The 22,476-nt window shown below is 54.7% G+C and overlaps 1 protein-coding gene across 2 annotated transcripts; it reads right to left on the reverse strand.

Moving 5' to 3' along the window:
• Positions 1–7,219: 7,219 nt before the first annotated feature.
• BTG2 (BTG anti-proliferation factor 2) lies at positions 7,220–21,536 on the reverse strand. Of its 2 annotated transcripts, XM_074163329.1 has the most exons (3): positions 21,518–21,536; positions 11,460–11,588; positions 7,226–10,500 (listed from the first exon to the last, which is right to left on the reverse strand). In XM_074163329.1, exons 1-3 carry the CDS (start codon positions 21,534–21,536, stop codon positions 10,160–10,162), a joined length of 489 nt encoding a protein of 162 aa, XP_074019430.1. In that variant the 3' UTR covers positions 7,226–10,159. The 2 variants fall into 2 exon arrangements, with proteins under 2 accessions (XP_074019429.1, XP_074019430.1); XM_074163328.1 differs by lacking the exon at positions 21,518–21,536 and having other exon boundaries at positions 7,220–10,500; positions 11,460–11,677.
• Between the last annotated feature and the right edge of the window lie 940 nt (positions 21,537–22,476).

Genomic DNA, 22,476 nt, shown 5'->3' on the forward strand with positions numbered 1-22,476 from the left:
GGCTTTGCGCCCCTAGGCTAAGCAGGGCTGCACCCCAAAACAGTGCCACAATCTTCGCTGAGCGCCCCGAGGGGAATTTGCTGGGGCAGATCCCAGGCGGTGCCTCTGCAGGGTCCCCCCGCCATGGGGGGCAGGAAGGGGGGGGACGACGAGCCCTCGCGCTTTAAGGGAGCACCACGGCCGGTGTCTCAGCCCCGAATCCAGCCTTTTAACTCACAACAAAGCAGAGAACCAGTCAGCAAGGGCAGCTGCTCCGCTCCAGCCCCGTCCTTCCCCTTTGCTGTTTTATCCGGTGCTATAATAGAAATAAACTCCCTGGTAAAAGGGCATTGTCAGAGGGAAAATGGGTCTCGCCCTTCGTCTGGCAGCTGGGAACGCCATGACGCGCAGGGCTTAGGGATATTGTTGCCTCCAGCCGGTTCCCAGTAACACATTTCCCAGCGGTTCCCCAAAGGAGCGGGTGTTGCATTCACACGGGTGTTGCGTTCACACGGGTGTTGCATCCCCCCAGCAGCGACACCGAGAGCTGCTCCTTCCCCACGAGTGGACCTTGCAGAGGGCATGGGGCAAGTACCAGCCCCCCAAAGGATACCCTAACACATCCCAACAAAAGCTGGCGGGTCCTGGGGCGCAGACCCCAGCATCACCCTTAAATCCTTCTCCTTCTGCCTTGTTACTGCCGGCTGGGACGTGAGGCTGGCCAGGGCTGCTCTGTAGCAGTAACAGCCATGGGCAAAGCTCAGACGTGGCCTACAAGACGCCCCTGGGGCAGTGCCACCGGTATGGAGACATGGCAGAAGGGGGAACCCCACAAACCCTGCTCCAGCACTCCCCAGAGCTGGGAAACACACTCCCCCAGTCACGCAGAGCTCGTCCCAGCTCCAGGCTGGGCCCAGAGATGTGCCTCGGTGGAAAGCGGATGATGAGCAAAGCGAGTGGCTCAAAGCCCTGAACCAACTCAGGCAGCTGGTGAGACTCACACGCCCGGCTGGAACCTGCCCGGGCTCCGTGCTCCCATCCCAGACACAGACACCGCTCCACGAGGAAGCACAAACCGCCCCAGGGCAGCGAATGCAGCCTCTGGCTGCTCCCACCATCCCGGCTGCCTGCGCCCTGCCCTCCCCTCGCTCCCACTGCCAGGGCATGGGGTCTGTCAGCAATGGGGGGCACAGCATCACCTGGGGACAAGGGGCATGGTGTCCCTTGGGGATGGGGCCACGGCATCCCTTGGAAATGGGAACACAGCATCCCTTTGGGACAAGGGTATGGCATCCCTTGGAGATGGGGGCATGGCATCCCTTGGGGAACAGGGGCACAGCATTCCTTGGGGAACAGGGGCACAGCATCCCTTGGGGACGGGGGCACAGCATCCCTTAGAGATGGGAGCACGGCATCCCTTGGAGATGGGAGCACGGCATCCCTTTGGGACAACGGCATGGCATCCCTTGGAGATGGGAGCACGGCATCCCTTGGAGATGAGGGCACAGCATCCCTTGGGGACAGGGGGGACAGACCATCCCTTAGTGGCAGAGACACAGCGTCCCTTGGGGACGGCAGGGCGCTACACAGCCTCGGGTGCCCCAGGGACGCTCCCCACTGGCATCAGCAGCCGTGACTCCTGGCTGCAGGATGGGACATGTCGGGGCACCTCGCTCTGCCCGGCGAGCTCGCAGGGTGCGGCGCGGGGGCAGCACGGCGGGGGGGGGGGGGGAGGACGGTGGGGGTTCAGCACCGGGTTGCCCAACACACTCCTCAAATAACAATAATTACTATTATAATATTTAATAAGAATCGTATGCAAACCACCACCCCCCCCGGCGAGCTGAGCGGGCTCTGCCCTGACCCGTGAGGCGCAGAGGCCTCTTTTCTCCCCGGCTCCCAGCCCTTCTCTGGGAAAACAAAAGGTGCAAAGTTTAGTGGTGCATGAAAGGAGAAACAAAACCCCGGCCCCGGCTCGGCCCTGGCCCCGCCGTGGCCCCCCCACCGCCCCACCAGACAGATGGCAACAGTTGTCCCCCGCACACCAGTTGCTGCTGCCGCCAACAAGCCCCTTTTATCCCCCAAATAGGTTGTAAATGGGAGCGTTGGAGCTGGCCCCCGCACAGGGGAGCAGCCGCTGGGGAGGGGGCCGGGATGGGGACGGGGACAGGGATTGGGATGAGGATGGGGATGGGTCTCCCCATGGGATACTCGGTGGAAAACAAAAAAGCAGCTAAAAGCAGCTCCTCTCCCCCTCCCCATCTGTCCCAGCCTCGTAGCCCCTCACCCAGGCAGGGCAGCAGGGGGGGTGGCTGGGGTGAGTCAGCCCCCCAGGACCCCTGAGCCCCTTGGGGACAACCCAGGAGCGGGGAGACGTGGGGACCCACTGTAGGGTTGCCTGTCTCTCTCCGGACCCCACTTTTGTCCCTGCTCACCTCGATGGGGGGATGACCTGTCCCAGGACCACGGGACGTGCCCACTTTCGGGGCACTGGGAGGAGAACCCCGCTCCCCTTTGGGGACCCCCTTCCCCTCTAATTCCCTGTGATTTCTAATTCCCTGGAATTTCTAATTTCCCTATAATTTTTAATAAACCAGAGGTGTGCGCAGGACCCACTCCCTGTGCCCTCCTGCCCGAAGGCTGGCAGGGGAGGACGCGAGCGGGCAGGGAGCGGAGCCGGGGCTGGGGCTGAGCCTGCCGGCAGGTTTTGCGGTTCTTTGGGGAAGGGGGGGGTTGTGTGTGTGTGTGTGTGTGTGTGTGTCATTTTTTTCCATTTCAAGTTAGCATTAAGCAGCGCCGCAGCCTGCCCCATCTGCTGCTGGAGCCCCTCCAAGCACAGCAAGCCCAGACGGTTGCTGCGCCCCACGGCGGGGGGGCGGCGAGTGGGCGTGCGGCGGCTGCAGCACACGCGCTCGCATCTGCCCGTGACCTTTTTGGAGGAAGGAAGAGTTGTTTGGTTGTTGGTTTTGGGTTGTTTTTTTTTTTTCCACCGGGCGGTTCAGTTTTTAGCAAGGATTGGAAAGGCAGAGCGGTGCCTTCCCCTCCCCGCCGGTTTGGGGCAGGGCGGGGGGCCGCCCGAGGCTATTGGGGTGCTCGGGGGTGGATGGATGTGCTGACCCGAGATGGGTCCATGGGTTTGGAGAGCTCAAGGTCCGGCTGTGGCCGCTGTTCAGATGCAAAGCGGGACCAGAGAGACGGAGGAGGGAAGAGGAGGGAGAGGAAGGTCTACCAGGAGGAAGGGCAGGCGGGGAGCACGGTCCGCAGCCAGGAATCAAGGGATAGAAACCAGCAGGAGCCCCTGTGTCGACCCAGACCCCGGACCCAATGCCTGCCCATGCCATGGGGGGCTCAGGGAAGGGCTGGGATCAGCCCTGGGGGTGCGGAGCCGGAGGCAGAGCTTTTGGGGGGGCTCCACAGGCTGCCCAGGGAAGTGGTGGAGTCACCACCCCTGGAGCTATTTAAAAGACGGGTAGATGTTGTGCTCAGCGATACGGTGGGGTGACGGCTTTTGTCAGCATTAGGTTGATGATTGGACTCAATGATTTGAAAGGACCCTTCCGACCTAGGCAATTCCATGATTCCACCACGGCAGCAAACACTGGCAAAGCTGGAGTTCGCTGGTGCAAACTGGGGCGATGCCAGAGATTGCCGGTGCCGGCAGCGGCGATGCCGGAGCCTGCCGGGAGGGCTGCACCCCGAAGCGCCACGGGCTTGGCAAGGCACCAACCCATCCAAACCATCTCCCTGTTGCCGGGCCACGTGATGGCGGAGCTTCTACCGCTCCGGCGGATCCTGGGAAAGATCATCCCGGGCTCCGGAGAACCGCAGGCGACGGAGCGCCCTGGGGCCCGCGCCTCCCCTTTTTCCCAGGGCTGGGGCTGGGCGCTGCCGGCTGCGTCTCCCCAGATACAGACCAGCGCGGCTGCACCCAGGCGGGTGCCTGATTGGCCTCGGCCGAGCCGAAATAGCCAGTTGGCTTCCCATGGCCCCGTCGGCAACTAAAGAGGGCAGGAAGCACCTGGCAGAGGCCGCGCTGGTGCAGGGAGGAGGCTCAGCGGCGCCCGGTTTCGCTTCTGTCCCTCCTCCAGCTGCAGAGACAAAACAAGGGAGAGCCCAGAGGCTCGGCTGCCACATCGCTACCGTCCCCGGCCACCTTTCTCCCCCTCCTGAGCAACCTGCCCCGTTTGCCGCCTTTCGGAGGGGCCCAGCTCTCTCCCCAGCTTCGGGGTGGGCAGGGGTAAAAGCGCTTTGAGGCAGGGATGGGAATACCAGGACGGGGTGGGAGGTGGGATGTGAGATCTGGCTTGTGTGGGAAGGGCTGAAATAACCCCCACCAGCAGCAGTTTCGCATCCCGAACACTCACGTTGCTTTGCTGGTAACTTTGAGAAAACGCCCAATTTCTGCTAAAGGGACCCCCAGGAAAGAGGAGCACACCAACACATACACCAAAAAAAAAATAAAAAAAAAATAAAATAAAAATCAAGCAAATATTTTTGCCGTGAATCAAGGAAAACATCCTCAGGGACCCAGGGGACCTTGTCCTGGGTCAGGACGCTCCTCGCGGCTGATTTGGGTTTTGCACAATCTGTGTTTCCCCAACAGATCAGCCCCAAAACTGCCCCATCTCCCGCGAGGAAGGACTGACAGCGCTGTGACCACATGCAGGGGACAGGGCATTTAAGCCCATCCACTTTTTTTACTCTAAATAGGTATTAAAAGCCCTTCCAGACTGCTGGGACAGGAGGGGAGCGTTTTCCCGAGAGCCAGCATCACCCACGCTGCCCTTCCTCCCCACTGCAGGGGTTTTACAGGGGGTAATTAATTTCCCGGTGGGTGTCACACACATAGAGGGACACTCTCTGGGTTTGTCCTGGCCCCACTGCGCTGGCGGAGCTCCTCTCTCCTGCGGTATGCCAGGAGCAGGCGGGTCTGACGGGGAAAAAAGGGCTGAGGACACGTCAAAGGCAAAGACTTCTGATTACAGGGGAGGGCGTTTGACCCAGGCCCCGTGAATTGGGCACTTCCCCATCCCCCTCCCAATAATAAACCACCCCAAAACCCAAATAAAACACCCCAACAGAAACCCAGCAAAAGGCTGGGCGGAAAGAGGAGTCCCCATGTCAAGGGGCAGCAGCGGATGAGTGCGGTTTTGGTTCCTTTCAGTCTTTTTCAGAGCTGCTCCAAAGCCTGCGGTGAGAAAACGCACCGAGAGCTGAGGCTGGGCTTTGAAGGGGGGACAGATAAAGGCGCAGCCTCCAGCTAACCCAGCTGGTACAGCAGGTATCACGATCCTACCAGAAGGAAAAATGACAAGCAAAATAAAAATAGAACGTGAGTCACCTGCGAAGAGGCCGGGGGGGGATCTGGTTGCGGCGCGGGGGGCGTTGACTCCTCACTAAACACCCCGTGGCGCAAGAGCTGTATTTTTATCTGGGCTGCGAACAGCTCAAATTTTAGAGTCACAGAATGGTTTGGGTTGGAAGGGACCTTAAAGCCCAACCAGTTCCACCCCCTGCCCTGGGCAGGGACACCTCCCACCAGACCAGGTTGCTCCAAGCCCCCTCCAACCTGGCCTTGAACCCCTCCAGGGATGGGGCAGCCACAGCTTCTCTGGGCAACCTGGGCCAGGCTCTCACCACCCTCACAGCAAAGAAGTTCTTCCCCACATCTCAGCTCAATCTCCCCTCTTTCAGTGTCAAACCCTTCCCCCTCATCCTACAGCTCCCCTCCCTGATCCAGAGTCCCTCCCCAGCTTTCCTGGGCAACATCTGATAACCATGGAACAGTTTGGGTTGGAAGGGACCTTAAAGCCCAACCAGTCCCACCCCCTGCCCTGGGCAGGGACACCTCCCACCAGACCAGGTTGCTCAAAGTCCCATCCAACCTGGCCTTGAACCCCTCCAGGGATGGGGCAGGCACAATTTCAGATGATCTTGGCTCTGTCTGCTGGCCCAAATGCCAGTCACAGGCCACGGCACGCAGGACTACACCAAACTGGCCATGGCATGGACTACACCAGCCTGAAAATGGGCCACGGACCAGGGCACACTGGTCCAGACAAGCCAGAGGGAGGAAGGCCACCATCATCTGACTTCACCCAGCCTTTGAACACGGATGACTCTGGAGCTAATCAGCAACATCCAGTTGGGAATGGGACACCCATTCCTCCCCAACAGCCCTGTTTCACCACCAGCAGCAATTTGGGTGTGTTTAAACTAATGAAGGGATGAGTTCAAAAGGGAGCGGCTTTGACATGGCCCCAAAATCAGCCCACAAATTGTTTTCCTTTCCAAGGTGGCATGTTATGATAAAAGCAGGATGGGAGGAAGGAGCTTCATCCCTGGGACCAGGGCTGTGTTCCCCCCTTCCTTGGCATCACCCCTCCAGGAGGGCACCGGGCCAGGGAGCAGGTCAGGGTGGGTCACAAGGACCCTGGTTGCAACTCAAGCCCTCCTGAACTCCATAAAAATGGAGTCTTGGACTGAAACCAGCCGATTTAGCGAAGCTCCTTAAATCGGGTCAGCTGGAAGGTGAGCACAGGTGGGGGTTCAACATGAGCTGGACACCCTCATGCCAGGGAACAGGGCTCCAGCTCTCCACTGCAGCCCCCAGCCTCTTGATGGCCACAACAGGATCTCCAGTGAATCAGCCCCAGCTGCCTGTATCGTGACAGGCCCAGAGCATCCTCAACATTTCGATCCCATGATCTCTCACCTTTCCTCCTCCACTGGCTCCGTCACCCCCAGGAGGGCAGTGGAGGCAGAGAGGCTGAGCCGGGAACTGCCCCTGTGCCCGGCTGGGATCAGAGCTCACTTTTTCCCAAGACTTCATTTATGCCCTTCCTAGGGCTGGGTTAAAGATCCAGCAGCCAACTACGTAACACCTTCATGCCCTGGCAGGACACAGGGTTTCTACAACCCTGCACTTGAATAAATCCCCACTGCCCTGGCCAGAGCCCAGCACAGGGAAGGAGAGGGCAGGAACACCCACAGCCCAGCATTACTCACCAGAGCAATTCCCAGCCTTAATTCCTCAGGTTTAGAGGGTCAGGTTTGGAGTCAGCATGTTGACTAAGCAGCTTTTTTTCTAACCCTCCTCCTTGACACAGCTGGATATTAACAGTCACTCACATTTTAACCAAACCCACAGCATTCCCAGTGTGGGATTTCGGCTGCAATCCCAACCCTCACCCTCTTTGTGAGCACACAAAAGTTCCCAGCAAGAAAACAAGGCTCATTTATACTGCTACATTTTTATTAAAGTAACAAAAGCGTACGTCTGTCAAAGGATCTGTACATTCTGTATATAAAAACACTACTATACAATTAGTAACCATCCACTCCCTCCTCCAAGTGTAGCTTGCAAACTTTCTACCATTTTCACCAAATACAAAAAGCAGGTCCCGTTCAACAGTCCAGCTCGTTAAAAAAAAATAAATGACAGGAAACCCCTCAAATACACTGTCTTAAAATACACACCATCCAGCTCTGCAGTCGAGTATCAGGCTTGTAGGCAGAAGGCAACAGATCACACTAATTCACAGCTTTTACATGAAACCAGCTACAAGAGAGAAATGGATTATACCCAAGCTCGGTTGGTTTTGAAGCTAAAAAAACAAAACAAAACACAGACACCTTTAACATCAGACTCCTCCACACCAGGGACAAAAAGAATGAGACTTGGCTATTTTGGTTCTGGAAGTGGGGGCATGTTAAGAGCAATTCTAGTGTATTCCTTTGGTGTGGGCTGTTGTTCCTGAAAAACTTTTCTGGTAAGAGGGAGGGACGAGAGTAAAAGGAGGGGGTTAAATCTTAAGACTGCTTTGATCATGACAAATTACAACCCAAGGAAGTACCAGCCTTCAGGAAACTCCACATCCAGCCAAGGAGTCCAGGAGGAGCAGCGTTTGCTTTGCTGGATGCAGTTCCACATAAGCAGGTTAAGTGAGGACTTCAAAAAAAAAAAAAACCACCAAGATCCCTTTTCCTGGAAAAGGGAATTTGCTTTTTGGAAGTTCCCAAGCACTCCCCTCTTGGTGAGGTCACCTATTGCACAAGTTCACCAAGGGAAAAGCCCCAGTGCTTCATTTCAGCTTCTGTTTTGCTGACACGAGAAATCCAAGTGATACAGAGGGAAGTGATGCAACCCCAGAGCCAGTCTGCTATTACCGTTCAAGGACAAATAACTCACCCCTCGACATTTTTAAAAGTATCTGAGAATTGAGGCTGCTTTCCCAGTTCTGAAATTCATGATTTGAAGTTTACAAAAATCCAAACTTACTTTTCTGCATCAGAAGTAAGAGTTGGGGAGCCGCAATTTAATTTTTTTTTTTAATATATTAAAAAAAACAAGCTAAGAACTGTGGCAACTGGGAGGCTTCCTTCCTCTCCCAGGGCACCCAAGATTTGGAAATATATTGCACAAATGTCTGAGAACTTGATTCAAAGGCTGGGCAAGAACAACTCTGGTTACACCAGTCAGCTGCCAGGTCAGAAAACAGGAAGGTAAAAAAAAAAAAAAAAATGTGCTGAGAGACAAATCTGGGAAAGTTTCATTACCAACAACTATGCCAATGCCCTGCTTTTTCAATCACTTCTCCCAGGATCACTGAAGGAGCACCAGCTGGTTAGTAAAAAGGCAATGAACATACAACATCCTGAATCCTGCTCATTCCCAACAGGTAGGTAAAGCTCCTGGGGCAGCACTCTGAACTCCCACCCCATCTGTAGATCCCCAGAGCAGTTTAAGGGCCAAATCCTGAACAACACTCGGGCAAAGTCTCCCTGAACACAAGTACCAGTGGGACTGCAAGAGGAGTTTTGCTTGAACAGACAGAGCAGAGGAGCAGGCATTCATTGTGCAAAAGAGTTGTACCAAGAGATGAAAACCAAACGATGCCCCTCACCAAGGTATCAGTGGAGACAGCTGCCAGGGACAGCCATGTGCTGAGCCCCCAGAGGAAGAAAGGGGAGAAGTGCTGTGACTTTAAAAGCTGTGTAAGGACACTGAAGTATCTGAGCATCCCACACATGGGGGCGGGGGGGGAAGAGCCCCCCAATACTTCTCTGATTAAAAGACAGGGCAAACAGGGTTCTCACACCAACCTCTAGGGCGTAAGGCGAGTTGCTTCAGCTCTTCCGGAGAAGTGACACGGCAAGTCGTCAGCATCGGATTAGGCAACTTTTACAAGCAATAAGAGGCCAGACTCCACTCTTGAGAGCACAGAGAGGCCGCACACGAGCAGGTCATGGGCTGATGTCTTAAGTCACACATAGCAGAAAGGCTTTGTAATTCACAGCTGTTCAGTGCTGGTTTCGGGGTCTGGAGTACCCTCCTCAGCATGCAGGAAGTGGTGGGTGATAGCCAGGTACTGGGGAGCACCAGGAACAACCAGTACTCCAGTGCCACCACAGTAGCTGCAATATCCATCTTGGAGACCTTCTCTGCACGGCCTGACCCCCCAGTGCAGCTCTGCCTTGCTCCACTTCACAGGACACCAATATCCACGTGGCCCTTTTTCAGGCAGGAAAGATGGAGGAGCTGGAAACAGGTCCTGCTCCCCCTCACTTTGTGCTGGGAGTGGAGCAGAGCAGAGCTGCAACACTCACGGAGTTAAGTGGGTCCAGAGGAGATGTGTGAGAGCAAAAGAGAGGCATCCCAGGGTCCCCAGCATCACCCAGCCCTGAGGCAAGGTTCCCCCAAACACTATATCCAGGCCCCAGAGAGATCAGACCAGCTGGGGAGTGCAGAAGTTAGTGGAGGAAAGATACCAACTCTGTCCCTTCTCCAACAATATTACAATACAGCAATACTGCTGGGTACCAGGACAGCAATAAGGTGACACAGACATCTCCCACCACCAAGCCACACTTCCCAGCCTGGCTTTTTCCCCCCCCACCTCCTCCCCTTCCTCCATTCCAAGTGAGCAAGCCAGCCCAAAATTGCCATCCAACGTTAATTAGGTAGATATCGGCTTCATAATAAAAACTCATAAGCTTGCAACAGCTTTAAAAAAGGCACCTAGAACACTGCTTCTGTTCAAAGCAGCGCTCAGTATTTTAATTTTGGATTTTCTTGGATTTTTTTAAAAAATATAAATAGCTCTTCATCTTAAAAATAGATCCTCAGGTGAGGTATACAGTAGCCTGTGTCTTGGCAGTGTAAGGATAAGAGGAGTATTTAGCTGGAGACAGTCATGATGTAGTTTTTGGAAGGACTGGTGCGACCTAACATCATCTGGTTCTTACAGGTAAGCATCCCATAGGAGCTCACGGGTTTCGTTGCAGTCGCTTCGTATAAGACACAGATGGAGCCATCCTCACCGATGCGGTACGAGACCTCATAGGGGTCCACCCAGAGCGTGAGCTCGCTGGGCAGGAGCTGGTAGAGCTGGGGTAGGCTGAGTCCGATCTGGCTAGCTGCCTTGCTGATAATGGGGTCCATTTTGTGATTGATCCGGATGCAGCGATACCCAGAGCCTTTGAACGGTTTCTCGGGAAACCAGTGATGTTTGTAGTGCTCTGCAAGGGAAGCGAAAAGGGAAGAGCGGTGAGCAGGCGTCCTGCTGCAGTCCCGAGGGGGGTCCCAGACCTCGCTGCAAGCGGAGGAAACCCAGTCCTCCTTAGGCTGCCTCCATCAGATGGAGGCTCCAGAGCCGAGCGCTCAATTATTCAACCGCTGCTTGCTCCAAGGCGCAGGAGCACAGCTCTTCAGGTCCTAGAAACACCAGGCGGGATGGTGCCACGGGGGCTGCAGTGACAGGACCCCAACACCTTCTCACCCCAACCGCTGGGGTGGCCAGGGTAGATACCGTATCACCAACAACAAAGCACCACAGCCAGGGAGTAACATCCAGGTCGTTCTCTAAGTTCAGGGGCATGTCGCCACCCCTTATCTCAGCACAGCGGCAAACAAACCACCCCTTCTTAGGGCTGATAACACAAGGCTGTGTTCGGCTGGGAGGAGACCCTTGAACCACCCAGTCAGTGCAGCCCCAGTCATACTTGTGGGGAGGGGAGTGCCCAGCCCCACTGAGTCAGGGCTGAGCCCTGCTTGCCAGGGGACAGGGCACACAGAGCAGCTGCGGATTCTTCCTATCAAGCCCCAGCAAGGAGGGCTTTAAGCAGATGGGCCGCTGCCGGGAGAATGCAGGGGGAAGCTGTACAAAACCCTCAGCAAACTGGACAGGGGACGTGCTCGCCTTCAGGGCTGAGGCTACCGTTTGTCCAGGACCCCACAGGAACAGGGGTGGGCACAAATAGGTATCCGGCATCAGGGAGGACACAGCTGGGTGTCAGGGAAGGACACAGATGGGCACCCAAGGAGGGACCCCGGTCCCGGAATCAACACAGGGGGGCACCAGGAAGGGACACCAGCGGGCGCCCGGCCCTGAGTGGGAGAGGAAGAGCACGGACACCAGTGCGGACCTTCCTCCCGGCAAAGCCAATCTCTTCCCCGGCCCGGAGGATCCGCGCCTCACCTGCGAGCGCCTCCCGCAGCGCCCCGCTGAAGACCTGCAGCTGCTGCTCGCTGACGCAGCCCCGCGTCCGCAACAAGCTGGAGACGAAGCCCACGGCGGCGGCGATCTCGGGCACCATGTCTGCCCGCGGGCCGCCGCGGCGCTGGCTCTGGCGCTGGCTCATAGTGGGCTCCCGGGCGGCGGCGGCGGATGGTCCGCGCTGGGCTACGGCAACGGCTGGGTCTGCGCCGCCGGCCCCGCGCCGCCCTTAAATAGGGCAGCCCGGGGAGGCGTCATCGGTGCGGCGGTTCCCATTGGTCGAGAGGGCGCGGTATGCTAATAGCGCCTGACCTCAGCGCAGTGGAAGGAGTGACGTCGCCGCCGTGATGACAATGGCGGCGGGGGGGGGCAGTTACCGGAGGGCTATTTTTGGGGCTGACCCGGGAGGCGGAGGAGGAGGAGGAGGAGGAGGAGGAGGAGGCGGCGGAGGCGGAGGCGGGGGTCGGGGGTCGGGGTCGGCTCACCCCATCTCTCCGCACCCCTCCGCTCCACGGCAGACCCCCCCGGGGCTGCGGCACCCGTGGGCTCCGGGTGTCGGGGGACCCTGGCAGCTCGAGGTGACCCACGGAAGGTGGCGGTCGGGGGGCGGGGGGGGCAGGGTAAGGGCTCCCCGGGCCGTCCTGAGCGGTGGAAACTCCCTTCCCAGATCCTGGATCGGTTCCTTTGCCGCCCCGGGGAAGCCGATATCGGGGGCCCCCCGGCTGATCCCGGGTCACCAGGATGCTGGTGGCGTGCGGGAGGGTGGCCCGGTCCCCCTGTCCCCCCCAACCCAGCCTCCCCGGCCGCTGCAGAGAACCCCGAGATCAGGTTCCCAACCCTCCCCACCAGCGGGTGAGTCCACGGGCCACTTCCACTAACGAACGTGATGCAAGTCACTTACTGAAACGCCAGGGACTGAAGGAGCGGTGCCACCGACGGGAGCTGGTGCGAGGGGAAGGGTGTCCCCGACAGCCGTCGGGCCCTGGGGTCCTCTGCGCTTCTGCACGGGCTCCGGTTGCTGGATGGGCATCGTCGGAGCAGCGTTTCTGCTGACCTGGAATGACACCGACCAGTCACCCAGCGCTGACTGCAGCAGTGACCCATCCCCGGCGTCTGGCCCTTCCTTCCCTCTCGGCTTCACAACTAGATGGGCTCTGGCCCCCTGCACACGGGGTCTCCCCTCCCCGGCAGGTTTCCATCACCAGATAGCCTTCCCCAAGACTCCGTGTTCCCTGGAGAAGGCCAGATCCTTTCCAGAGATCCCTAGGGCATGCAGGGAGAACTTGCCATCACCTGCACTGTCATAGACAAGTGAGGGAGATGAGGGGGGACGTGACAATAACCACTTTCGTGTCACTGCCTGAGGAGGGTTTGAGGTGAGGAGCGAGGGCAGACACCCCAGGACCCGGTGCCTCCCTCCAGCCAAAAGCCAGGCTGGAGGAAAAGCGGGATGCAGGAGGAGGTGGCCTCAGTGCAGGGGACGTGTCGGATCACGGAGCAGGGAGAACAAGCCAAGGCAAGCATGGAGCAGAACCAAGCGTCCTCGGTTGCCTCCGTCCGGCCCAGCAGGAGGGGAGAGGAGAACCGGAGGAAGCGGTGCAGGGCCCTGATGCTTAGTGAGACGCAGACGGCACCTTAAAGCCACTACAAAACGGGGAGCTGCACCAGCTGGCCCAGCTGGCAGCCACACTGGCCAGGATAAAGGCACTCGCCCAGCTTCTGCTGAAACTGGCCCGAAGCGAAAGCAACAGTAGGAGGCCAAGCTCTTTTCTTGCCTTCGCTTTGATCAACCATGAGAGAGTTAGTATCAAAACAGGATGGGATTTCTGAATGAATATTCCCTGGCAGAGAAGCGGGATTGTTTCGAGCCATTGTCTCGCGGCCCCAGATGCCTCCCTCGGCGTGCACCGGGGGAGGATCAGAAGCCACAGCTCTGATGCGATCCCCAGCGAAAAGGCGTTCTCCTCTTATGGCCGGGGCCTCATTTGGCATCTCCACAAGCAGTGGGTGCAGCTGGAGAAAACCGAGGCAGGGAATTAGATCATCTGGGTTTGCCTCTGCCCCGGGAGCAGCCCCGCAGAGGCTGAGCCACCGTCGGTTCCCACAGAGCCGCTCCCCATGCTGGCACAGCGCTTTCGCCGCGGCGCTCCCCGATAAGGAGGAGCGTGCGTCTGCCGGCACGCAGCCTGCCAGCCCCGATCCGCCTTCTCACCGCTCTTTATCAAACCGCTCAGGGTCTTGGCCCACTTGGGTGCTGCTCTTGGCAAGGGGTAGCGAGAGCACCATCCCGCCTGTCCCCTTCAACAGAGGGGATTTCGTGCGGGAGGTCGGGGGGAGGGTTACCAGCCCCTCTTTATTCAACAGGGCTCAAAAGTCCAATTGTTCCCCATGACTCAAGGGTGTAATGGGATTTTTGGAGGCCTTTTGCTTCCAGAGCCTGCAGCTCGCTTAATTTGCCCCTCTGTCATTCCTACGCACACACGCTGCGCATGGGATTTCACACCTTCTGAAGCTGGAGGCAACGGCTACGTAGCAACGTGTAACCAAAAAGCCAGAGCAAAGAGGAAGAAAATAGCTTTGAAAGTCATAGGAAGGGGTGGACGTAACATCCTGCCCGAGCAGAGGTCTGCACTGACCCTGTTTCGTATTCCGCACAGCTTAAAAGAAAGCGCTTTGGGCAGCAGGCACAGAAATAGGGTCAAGCAAGCAAGAAGATAGAGCCAAGGGGTCCCCGAGTCCTCCCCTCCCCGCTCCATCTGCTCCTCCATTCATATCCGCAGAGCACAAGGAATCAAGCAAATCTCTTGCTATAAACCAGATTTGCCTTTGTAAGCTTCGAAATAAACCCAAGGATTAAAGTCTAAGGCCTTTTTTTTTATTTTTTTTTTTTTAAGACAGCAACACACATGAAAGAGCACACGGGTGCCTGTGAAACCCCCAACGCAGCCCAACGGTGTGTGGGGGGGTGTTATTTATACTGTAGCAGCAGCCAGAGGCCCCTGGAAGAGGCTGCATAAACACCCGGCGCGAGCCTGTCCACGCACGGCTCCATTACTTTAAACACACCTGTATTGTCAGCCCGCAGACACGCTCACCACGCGTGGGTACAGTCATCGTCAGCAGAAAATTAGGGAAGCATCCTGGTAGGAGATACACCTTTGTTACAAATATATCAGTAAAAGGCAAAGCAAAAATAAACCCTCATTTTTCTACTGTAGTAAGGCACAGGAGGCCAGAGCAGAGTTTGCCATCGAACCGGACAAGCCGAGAGGAGGGAAAAGGGCTTGTTTCCCCCATCCAACAAAAAGGATCACATTAAAAAGGTATCATCCAGTCCTGAGTCACTGGACAATCATTGTAGCAAGAGGTTCTCTGTCCTCCAGGCTGCCAAGAATAGCACTAATAGCAAGCTGGGGTTTATTTGCCATTAGGGCTAACAGTGTTCGGTAAGTGCTGCTGATGATCTAACCTTGGCAAGCAGGTTCCCCTGGTCCCCCCTGCTCCGCAAGTGGATGAAGTAAGTGGTGGCACCATTCTCCAAATTCAGATCCTCCATTTATTCTTAATCATCGCGACTCTAAAGGCTCCCTTCGCTCAGCTTAGGGTTGTTCAGATAGTCTGACACAGGCCCTGGGCTCCCAAATCAGATTGTCTTCGTTAAGCCCTTCCAATAAGAGATTTCCTGTGGAGCTCAAGGACCTCTAAGCGGGTTATGTGCCCATAATTTCTGGCCCTGTTACAAGACGGCTGCAGTCTTAAAGACAGGGCATAAGACTTAATACATGCTTTCAAATTGCTTTGAGGAGTTACAGAGTAAACAAACAATTAGAAAATAAAATTCATTTTAAAAAGAGAAGTTAGAGCTGTTTTTAATGCCGTTCTGGCTAGATTAGTTTCCGCCCTGTGTTTAGCTGGAAATGGCTGAGAGCATTTAGATTTCAATTAAAAAAAAAAAAAAAAAGAACAAAAAACAATAAACCTCTCCATAGCAATTGGCCAGACTAGATTTGTAACTGGTTTGACAGGAATTTGAAGTTCAGATAGGCTTTCAAACACTGTGGCCCTGTTTATCCAAATGAGGTTGAAAACCAGTTGAGCTGGAAGTTTTTACAATAAAAGGGGAACATTTGGCTTTCAATCAAGGGTTAAAACTCGGCATGGACAGACCCAGCTGCTCACACAGAGTTACGCTTTTCAAGAGTCAGCAACTCGGGGTGTTTTATGTACACCTAAAAGGCAACTGTTCCCACGCTATGCTGGGTTTTTTGGGGGGGTGAGGACACCTTTTTTTAGTCTGCTGGGCTGAAGTTCGTAAGGCGTGAGACACAAAAACCAATCTCAGGCTGTCCTCGAATACCATTAGAGCCAGCCGCCAGTCAACCAGCCCCAGTGTGAATCCGCACCCCCTGTTATCAGCAGTAAAATAGTTACACGGAATTAACATTCAAATCCTCCCCATTAGACGTGTCCCACGGATTGCTAAATTGGCTGTCACTTCTCCCGGGTGGGTCCCTCCCAATTACCCTAGCATTTGAGAAGGATTTTGAAGGTTATCTCTGTAGATTGGGAAGCCTTTGTTACCTCAAGAAAAAAAAAAAAAAATTAAAAAAAAAGTCTCCGGGAACAGTTCTGAACTGTAAAAATAATAGATGTATTGGCCCGGTTCAAATCTCATTGTCTGGCTCTGCCGGAGAAGGCACAGACATTTGTGACCGGCAGTGCCAGAAGCCACCTGGTTGCTAACACCAGTTAAGCACAATCACTGGGAATTTAAGGGGAAAAAAGCCCAGGGGTAAGTTGGGCCAGTATGTTTAATCACAGCTGTAATTGGTAACCCGGGTCTGACCCCAGAAACAGGCCTAGCAGGCAGGATAAACAATAAAGCAAGAGCCTTAAGCCCAGCCTACACTTAGAGCTAATAAGTCCTTTCAAAACACACAAGTTGTGAAATAAGACTGTGACTGAACCGTGTGAAATGCGACTGGGGGGGGGAGGAGAGGGAGACCATGGACAGAAAACAAAGCCTTTTTAACCTGTTAGCTGCTAGATCAGGCCATGTTTTACAGCACGTAGCGATTCCTGGCAGACTGGACCACAGTCAGGACAAGCATGTAGCATCTTCTTAGGCAGGCCAAGCTCCTAGAAGCTCATCATCCCGCATGACTCCATGGCGCTGGGCTTTGCTAAGCATCTCACCACCTATTTTTGGTGCCTGACTCTCTTTTGTCAGCTCGTTCCTTTGTTCCATCTGTGTCACCAGCAACCTGACCCCCCACGACAGCTCCAGTGCCTTGGGATTTGTGGACAGGACATGTCAGGACACATATTGGGCATGTCCGGGCAGTTTCATTTGTAGATTATCAGGAACCTTTAAATATTCCCCTCTGCTTCTGGATGGATTTGTACATGGACCGAGAGCTGGATGCTCTTCCCTGCAGCATTTGTACACGGTGGCTTTTGTAGCCCAAGCCCAGGACTTCAGCGAGGGATCACGTAGTTCCTAGGAGATGTCTTTCGCAGAACAGCCTCCCTCTGCTCCACTTTCCTTCCTGCATGCCATGTTTCCTCATGGAAAACAACCTGCCTGACCCACTGCGAATGTCACATCTGTTCAGAAGTATTTTAGGAAGCAAACATTGCTGTACTCAAGGGAGCCGCAAGCAGAGAGAACTGCTTTTTCTTCAAACTCCTTAGGACTTTGGACCTAGTTTTCCAATGGTGCTGAGCACTCGCTGGCTCCAGCTGCCTTGAGTGCACTCTGGGGTTTTCTCCTTGGCCTTGGTAGCTTCTTGCTGAACCCATGTTGACAGCGTCTTTTGGGAGAAGGTATTTGTTCAAGGCTCAATATTTTATCGGCCAGAGACGAAGCCTCAGACTACAGTTCCTCATGAAGCTGTTGGGGAAGGTCTGTAGATGACCTCACGCTGATTTCAGAGATGGTTTCCTGTTCTCTGTATTTGGTTATTGTTGTTTTTTTTCCACATCCTCTCTGCAGGATGCCTATCTCTGTTCCTGTCGAACAGAGCTTGAGAGGGTAGAAAGGGGACAATAGAAAAAGTCCAGAGGAGCACTCCCCAAGGCAGCAGACCCAGAGCAGTGTGGGGATGGAGGTGTTTGCACAGGCGGGTCCAGAGAAAATTGTCAGCTGTAAAGCCTGGAACAGGCTTGTTTAGTTTAGGAGATAAAAAGAGTCCAGAGCCCTCTCTCTGTCTCAGAAATGGAGCAAGGAGCAGTAGGACTCCAGGAGCAAGGCACTGCAGTAAGATGTGCCCCTGGACAAGCCCCTTGTCCCGCTCCAGCCCTTCTGCCCTTCACCAGCCCTTGGAGATGACAACTTCTCCCAGTCCTCGCCTCCAGCACAATGCCAACAGCACGTGTGAGACACAGATGGGCACAGAGGTTAATTGCCCCTTGGCAATTCTGCCCTATCGCAGCACCCTGGGGTGTGTCTGCCTACCTAAGCTCTGCTCTTTCCCCCTCTAGAAAGTCCCCAAATAAATCATGGCTCCGGTCAAAACATGATTTCCCTCCCCACAACTGGGAACAGGTAAACTCACCACTAACCCTGGTGACGAACCCACTGATAACACAGGACACCGGGGGCCAAATCCTCCTCAGCACCACAACGACACACATGAACAACCACATGAGCTGAGTGGTTCTGGTCTAACGTGGGAGAGACAGACATCCAGCACAGCAGGAAACTGAGCCCAAGAGGTGCCGTGTCTTGTTCCAAGCGACGAAGCAGAGGCAAGAAACTGGGCCCTTCCCATGAGCTGCGCTGGTGCTGCAGCCTGGCAGGGTAGGTGGCCAGAATTCCTTCCCCCTCAGCCAGTGCTTTTCAGGCAAACCTCCCTCCTTGGGTCCATCTCACACCTTTCCTTCTAAGGGAGGCTGGAGGGTTATATATAGGGATTTCACACTTCGCTGACATGCAGCCATGCTACGAAAAAGGGATTCTTCTTTTCTTAGAAATGAGAAGTTAAAAAAAAAACAAAACAACCCTCTGGCTGAAACCACCAGACAGGATTTTTTAGGTGGTGAGAATGTGACTTGTCTGCCAAACTCCAGCTCAGGCAGGGAGCAACGCTGTGACGAGCTGCCAAAGCAGCACATTGCCGAAATCTGAGTTTATTGCTTATAAAGCATTAATGCAGGGTAACGTGTGTTGCGGCGCCATAGCAACCCCAATCATCGGCACAAAAATAAGGGCAAGAGCACCAAAGGCACTGTTGCTGTAGCAGCTGGTAAGTGAATTTCCTGACCCTGTTCAGAGCCACCTGATATCTCGGTGCTGACTGGGGATCTCTGCTGGGCTTAAATGTGGTTTTTTGAGGGCCTGTGAAGAGCAGTTGATTTGACCACACTTTAGAGGAGAAGAGCAGGAGACGGTTACAGATTAAAGCAATTTTCTATTACAGCACCAGAGACCTGAACTACCCCCACAGCATCCTTCGCTTGGGTGTTTTATAGGACGTAGGGTCAAACAGAAAATTGCATCTTTTGGGGAAATTCTGTTTTCCCACAAGGCTGAAGAGCTCAAGTCCCATAGAGACTTCAAAGCCTTAGTGTGGCAGGTGCTGCTTAACAAAAGAGAAGACAAGGAGCTCTAGGACTTCCAGATTTGGAGTAGGCCAAAACGCTTACAGAACAGTCAGTCTTGTTTATGGCAAGCTGACTTGGTTAAAGCTAACTCCAGAATCTCATTTCCATCGTAGACTATGGACCTGGCCATATGGACCCGGCTTGCCCTTCTCTCCCTCCCTACCAGTCCTCTTCTTGGTCCCCGGCTCAACTCCCCAGCACGGATTATGTCAGGCATAATCCATAGTTGCTCTACGGACAAAGCTCTGCCCAATCCATCCCTCTCCCTGTGCCCTCTATATGCCCAGACTGCAAATCCATGGGGGGACTTTAGTCTTGGAGCCAGCGAGAGCTGCAGCGTGTGGATGGTCCAGGCTCCAGTGTGGGAGAGAAGGGACACTGGGAGAAGGTCCTTGGGGTTCTTCTCAGGCTACACCCACAAATATGAAAGAAGCCATTGCTTCCCAGAGCCCAGCAAACCTCCCAACCCCTGCAAACATCAATTAGTGCACAAAGACGGGCCAGATAAAGCAGGGCAACACCCTATGAGAGCTTAGATCTGGGTGGTGCCCTTTCCCAAGAGGCATGCTGATCTCTGCTTGGAGAGATACCTCCTGGGTCTCAGGTGGACTCTGCAGGACTGCTCTAGGCTGTTCCCAAGGATTCCTGGCCCTCCCTGGCAAAGTCGGCTAATTGTTTTTCGGTGGGGTGCTGCACCTGGGCAGGGGGAGGCAGGCACAGGGTGTATCACACTCATTCACCCTCCGGTGCTTTGCAAACCTCCTCGCTCTCCGCAGTTTCACATGCGCCCAGCACCCTCTCCTGAACCAGAACACAGTTCCTCCGGAGCTGACACCAAAGGCCCCTTGAGCATCAGAGCAAAGACAGACTCCGTATCGGCATTCACGCCTGCGCTTGCTGTCTGGCAGACTCCAGCAGAGGAAGCAGATGTGGTTTTCTGCGCTCTGCCTCTTGCAGAAGTCCCACAGAAAGTTCTGTTAGTCAAGAAAGTCAGGGGGGCTGGAGCTGAAGAGGTATCTGGCTTCAGAGCTGGAACTCACCCTGCACGGCTGGGGTGTGTGCAACCAGGGAGGGAAGGAGGGAGGGAGTTGGTTAGTTATTAAAGTAGGGGTCATTTACTCAAAAATCTGGGTTTGGGCATGGCTTTGGATTGCACACAGAGTTCATCTGGGTTTGGATCCCAAATTTCAGGTTAGAGCAGAACAGAAGCAGCACAAAAGCTCTCTCTTCGTATTTCTGCATTTTAGCAGCTTCAGCAGAGTCTCTGGGGGCATTTTTCCACTCGTATTTAGAAGAATTAAGAGAGTCATGATTTTATCTGTGCACATTTGAGGAGAGGAGGTGGGGGCTGGATTCCTGAGCCATTTTCAGGTCAGATCTTGGTGCCTGTCCAAGGCCTTGATCTATTGCTCAATTTCTGCTTGGGACTTTGGTCTCGCTTTACGAAAACCCAGGCGCTTCATGTAGCTTCATTCCAAGGTTTGGAATGAAACCAGCACATTTAAACCTGCTTAAGCTAAACATAACTTCAGTATCCTGGAAACGGTCTCCAAGAGGCTGCCCTGAGGTGTGCCAGGGATGTGATGGCCAAAGACCTGACCCCAAGGACTCTGCTAGAGTGTAGATCATCTTGAGAGACCAGCCACCAGGCTGGTTCAGTCCACCCCTGCTGACCAGTGTTCCCCAGAGCTCCTCGGAGTGATTGTCCTCATCATCAGCTCACACTATAATTAATGCTTTTGGGAGCCCATTTATACCCCAGCCCAGCCCTGCCCCACCCCACCCACCAGTAATGGTAGGGATGGTCCCACTCCCACCCCAGACAGCTATGTCCCTGCCTCCCATGGGAAGGTCAGTGAAGCCGTCTGGGACCTCTCAGCACCTCTGGAATTTCAGCAGGCACCAAAAAACAAAGAGAGTGGTTGAGACATGCCAAGAACGACGACTGGAAATCCAGCACACGGACACCGTTCCCCACGAGGTGACAGAGGAAAAGGAAAGACTGAAGATCGTTGACAGCCACAGTGTGTGGGAGGATGGAGAGGGGGGTGAGCTGTGTCACAAGGGGAATACCTACTTGGTCGTAAAACAAACAACGTGCAGCTCACTTGCTGCTGTAATTCCCCCGTTGGGCACAGCAGCCCTGAGGAAGACCTACCCTCTGAGAAGGACTCTCAAGAGAGGCTTTGGCAGCCAGGGCTTTGCAGCCACATTCCTTAGAAAACAAAAGGAGGTTTGGAAAAACAATAACAATAACCCACTTTCCCCTTCCTGTACTGAGCCTTGGCTGGGGCCGTGCTGAGTGAGCTATACACGGGAATTCCGTCAGGAAACCTTCCTCACAGCTGGGAAAGCACAATCAATCTGCCAGCAGCCGAAACATCGGCACGGGCCAGGGAAGGGGACAAAGGTGCCAGGGAAGGACTGGAGCCCCTCTGTTAGAGCAGGATGCATCCTGCTGCTTCCCTGCACAGCCAGCACCATCCTGCTGGGCACTGTGGTCCCCTCAACTCAGCAACTCATCCCCACCTCCACAGGATACCCCAAGGCCTCCAAGACTGAAGAGTCTTTAATTTAGCTATCCTTAAAATTAGCCCACAAAGTAGGGTGCTACTTCTTCCCTTCTCCCCTATTTCCCCAGAAGGTAAACTGTGTCACGGGAAAGCAGAATGGCAGGCCCGGGGAAGGCCAGCGGTTTGTGATGGAGCCAGGAATTGAACTGAGATGGCCCCCCAAAACTCAGACTCCTAAGCATCAGGTCATACATCTTTTGTTGGCAGCATCCCCAGCTGCGCTGGTACCAGATGAGCCCCCTCTGCTGTGTCAGAGCCACGCAGAGGCTGGGGTCTTCTGCCTGAATCCTAGCTGTCTGCTCACCCAGACCACACTCAGGTCTGGATATGAAATCTTCTTGGGTAACCCAAGATTTAAAAGTTAATATTCATTAAAGAGCTGCCCGGAACATTGTCTGAGATCACCAGCATTTGGGAAGTCCGGATCTCAGCATCGGAGATGTTATGGCAGTGTAAAACAAGAGTTATAGCTCGCATGCTTCTGCGACCTCCAGCATGGGACTCTGGGGATATCTATCAAGGTTTTCCACTCTGATGCAGACTCTTGGAGGCTCACAGAGTCCAAAAGCCAACTACATTCCTGCTACCCATCACAACCAGGCTGGAATCCCTTACTGTCCAGCTCTGCTGCGTGTGCTTAGGGTCGCGTTCCTCCCAGCTGGCCTGAAAAGCAGCTGCACAAACACAATGGGGTTGATCCCGCTGCTGGCACCTGCCTGTTCTATATTTGCAAAAGCAACTCACTTTTTCTCAGTTTCCTGATGCACCCGTAGGCTCACTTCCCTTTATAAAAGCACCTGGAGACTTATGAACCTGAAAAG

The sequence above is a fragment of the Numenius arquata genome, chromosome 24, assembly GCF_964106895.1.
Source record: "Numenius arquata chromosome 24, bNumArq3.hap1.1, whole genome shotgun sequence".
In the NCBI taxonomy this organism is placed as follows: domain Eukaryota; kingdom Metazoa; phylum Chordata; class Aves; order Charadriiformes; family Scolopacidae; genus Numenius; species Numenius arquata.

Coding starts and splice junctions, on each gene's coding strand:
- BTG2 (XM_074163328.1), bottom strand. CDS start 11,622: ATGAGCCAGCGCCAGAGCCAGCGCCGCGGCGGCCCGCGGGCAGACATG. Junction 10,501..11,459: donor GCTGCGGGAGGCGCTCGCAG/GTGAGGCGCGGA, acceptor CTTCCCTTGCAG/AGCACTACAAACATCACTGG.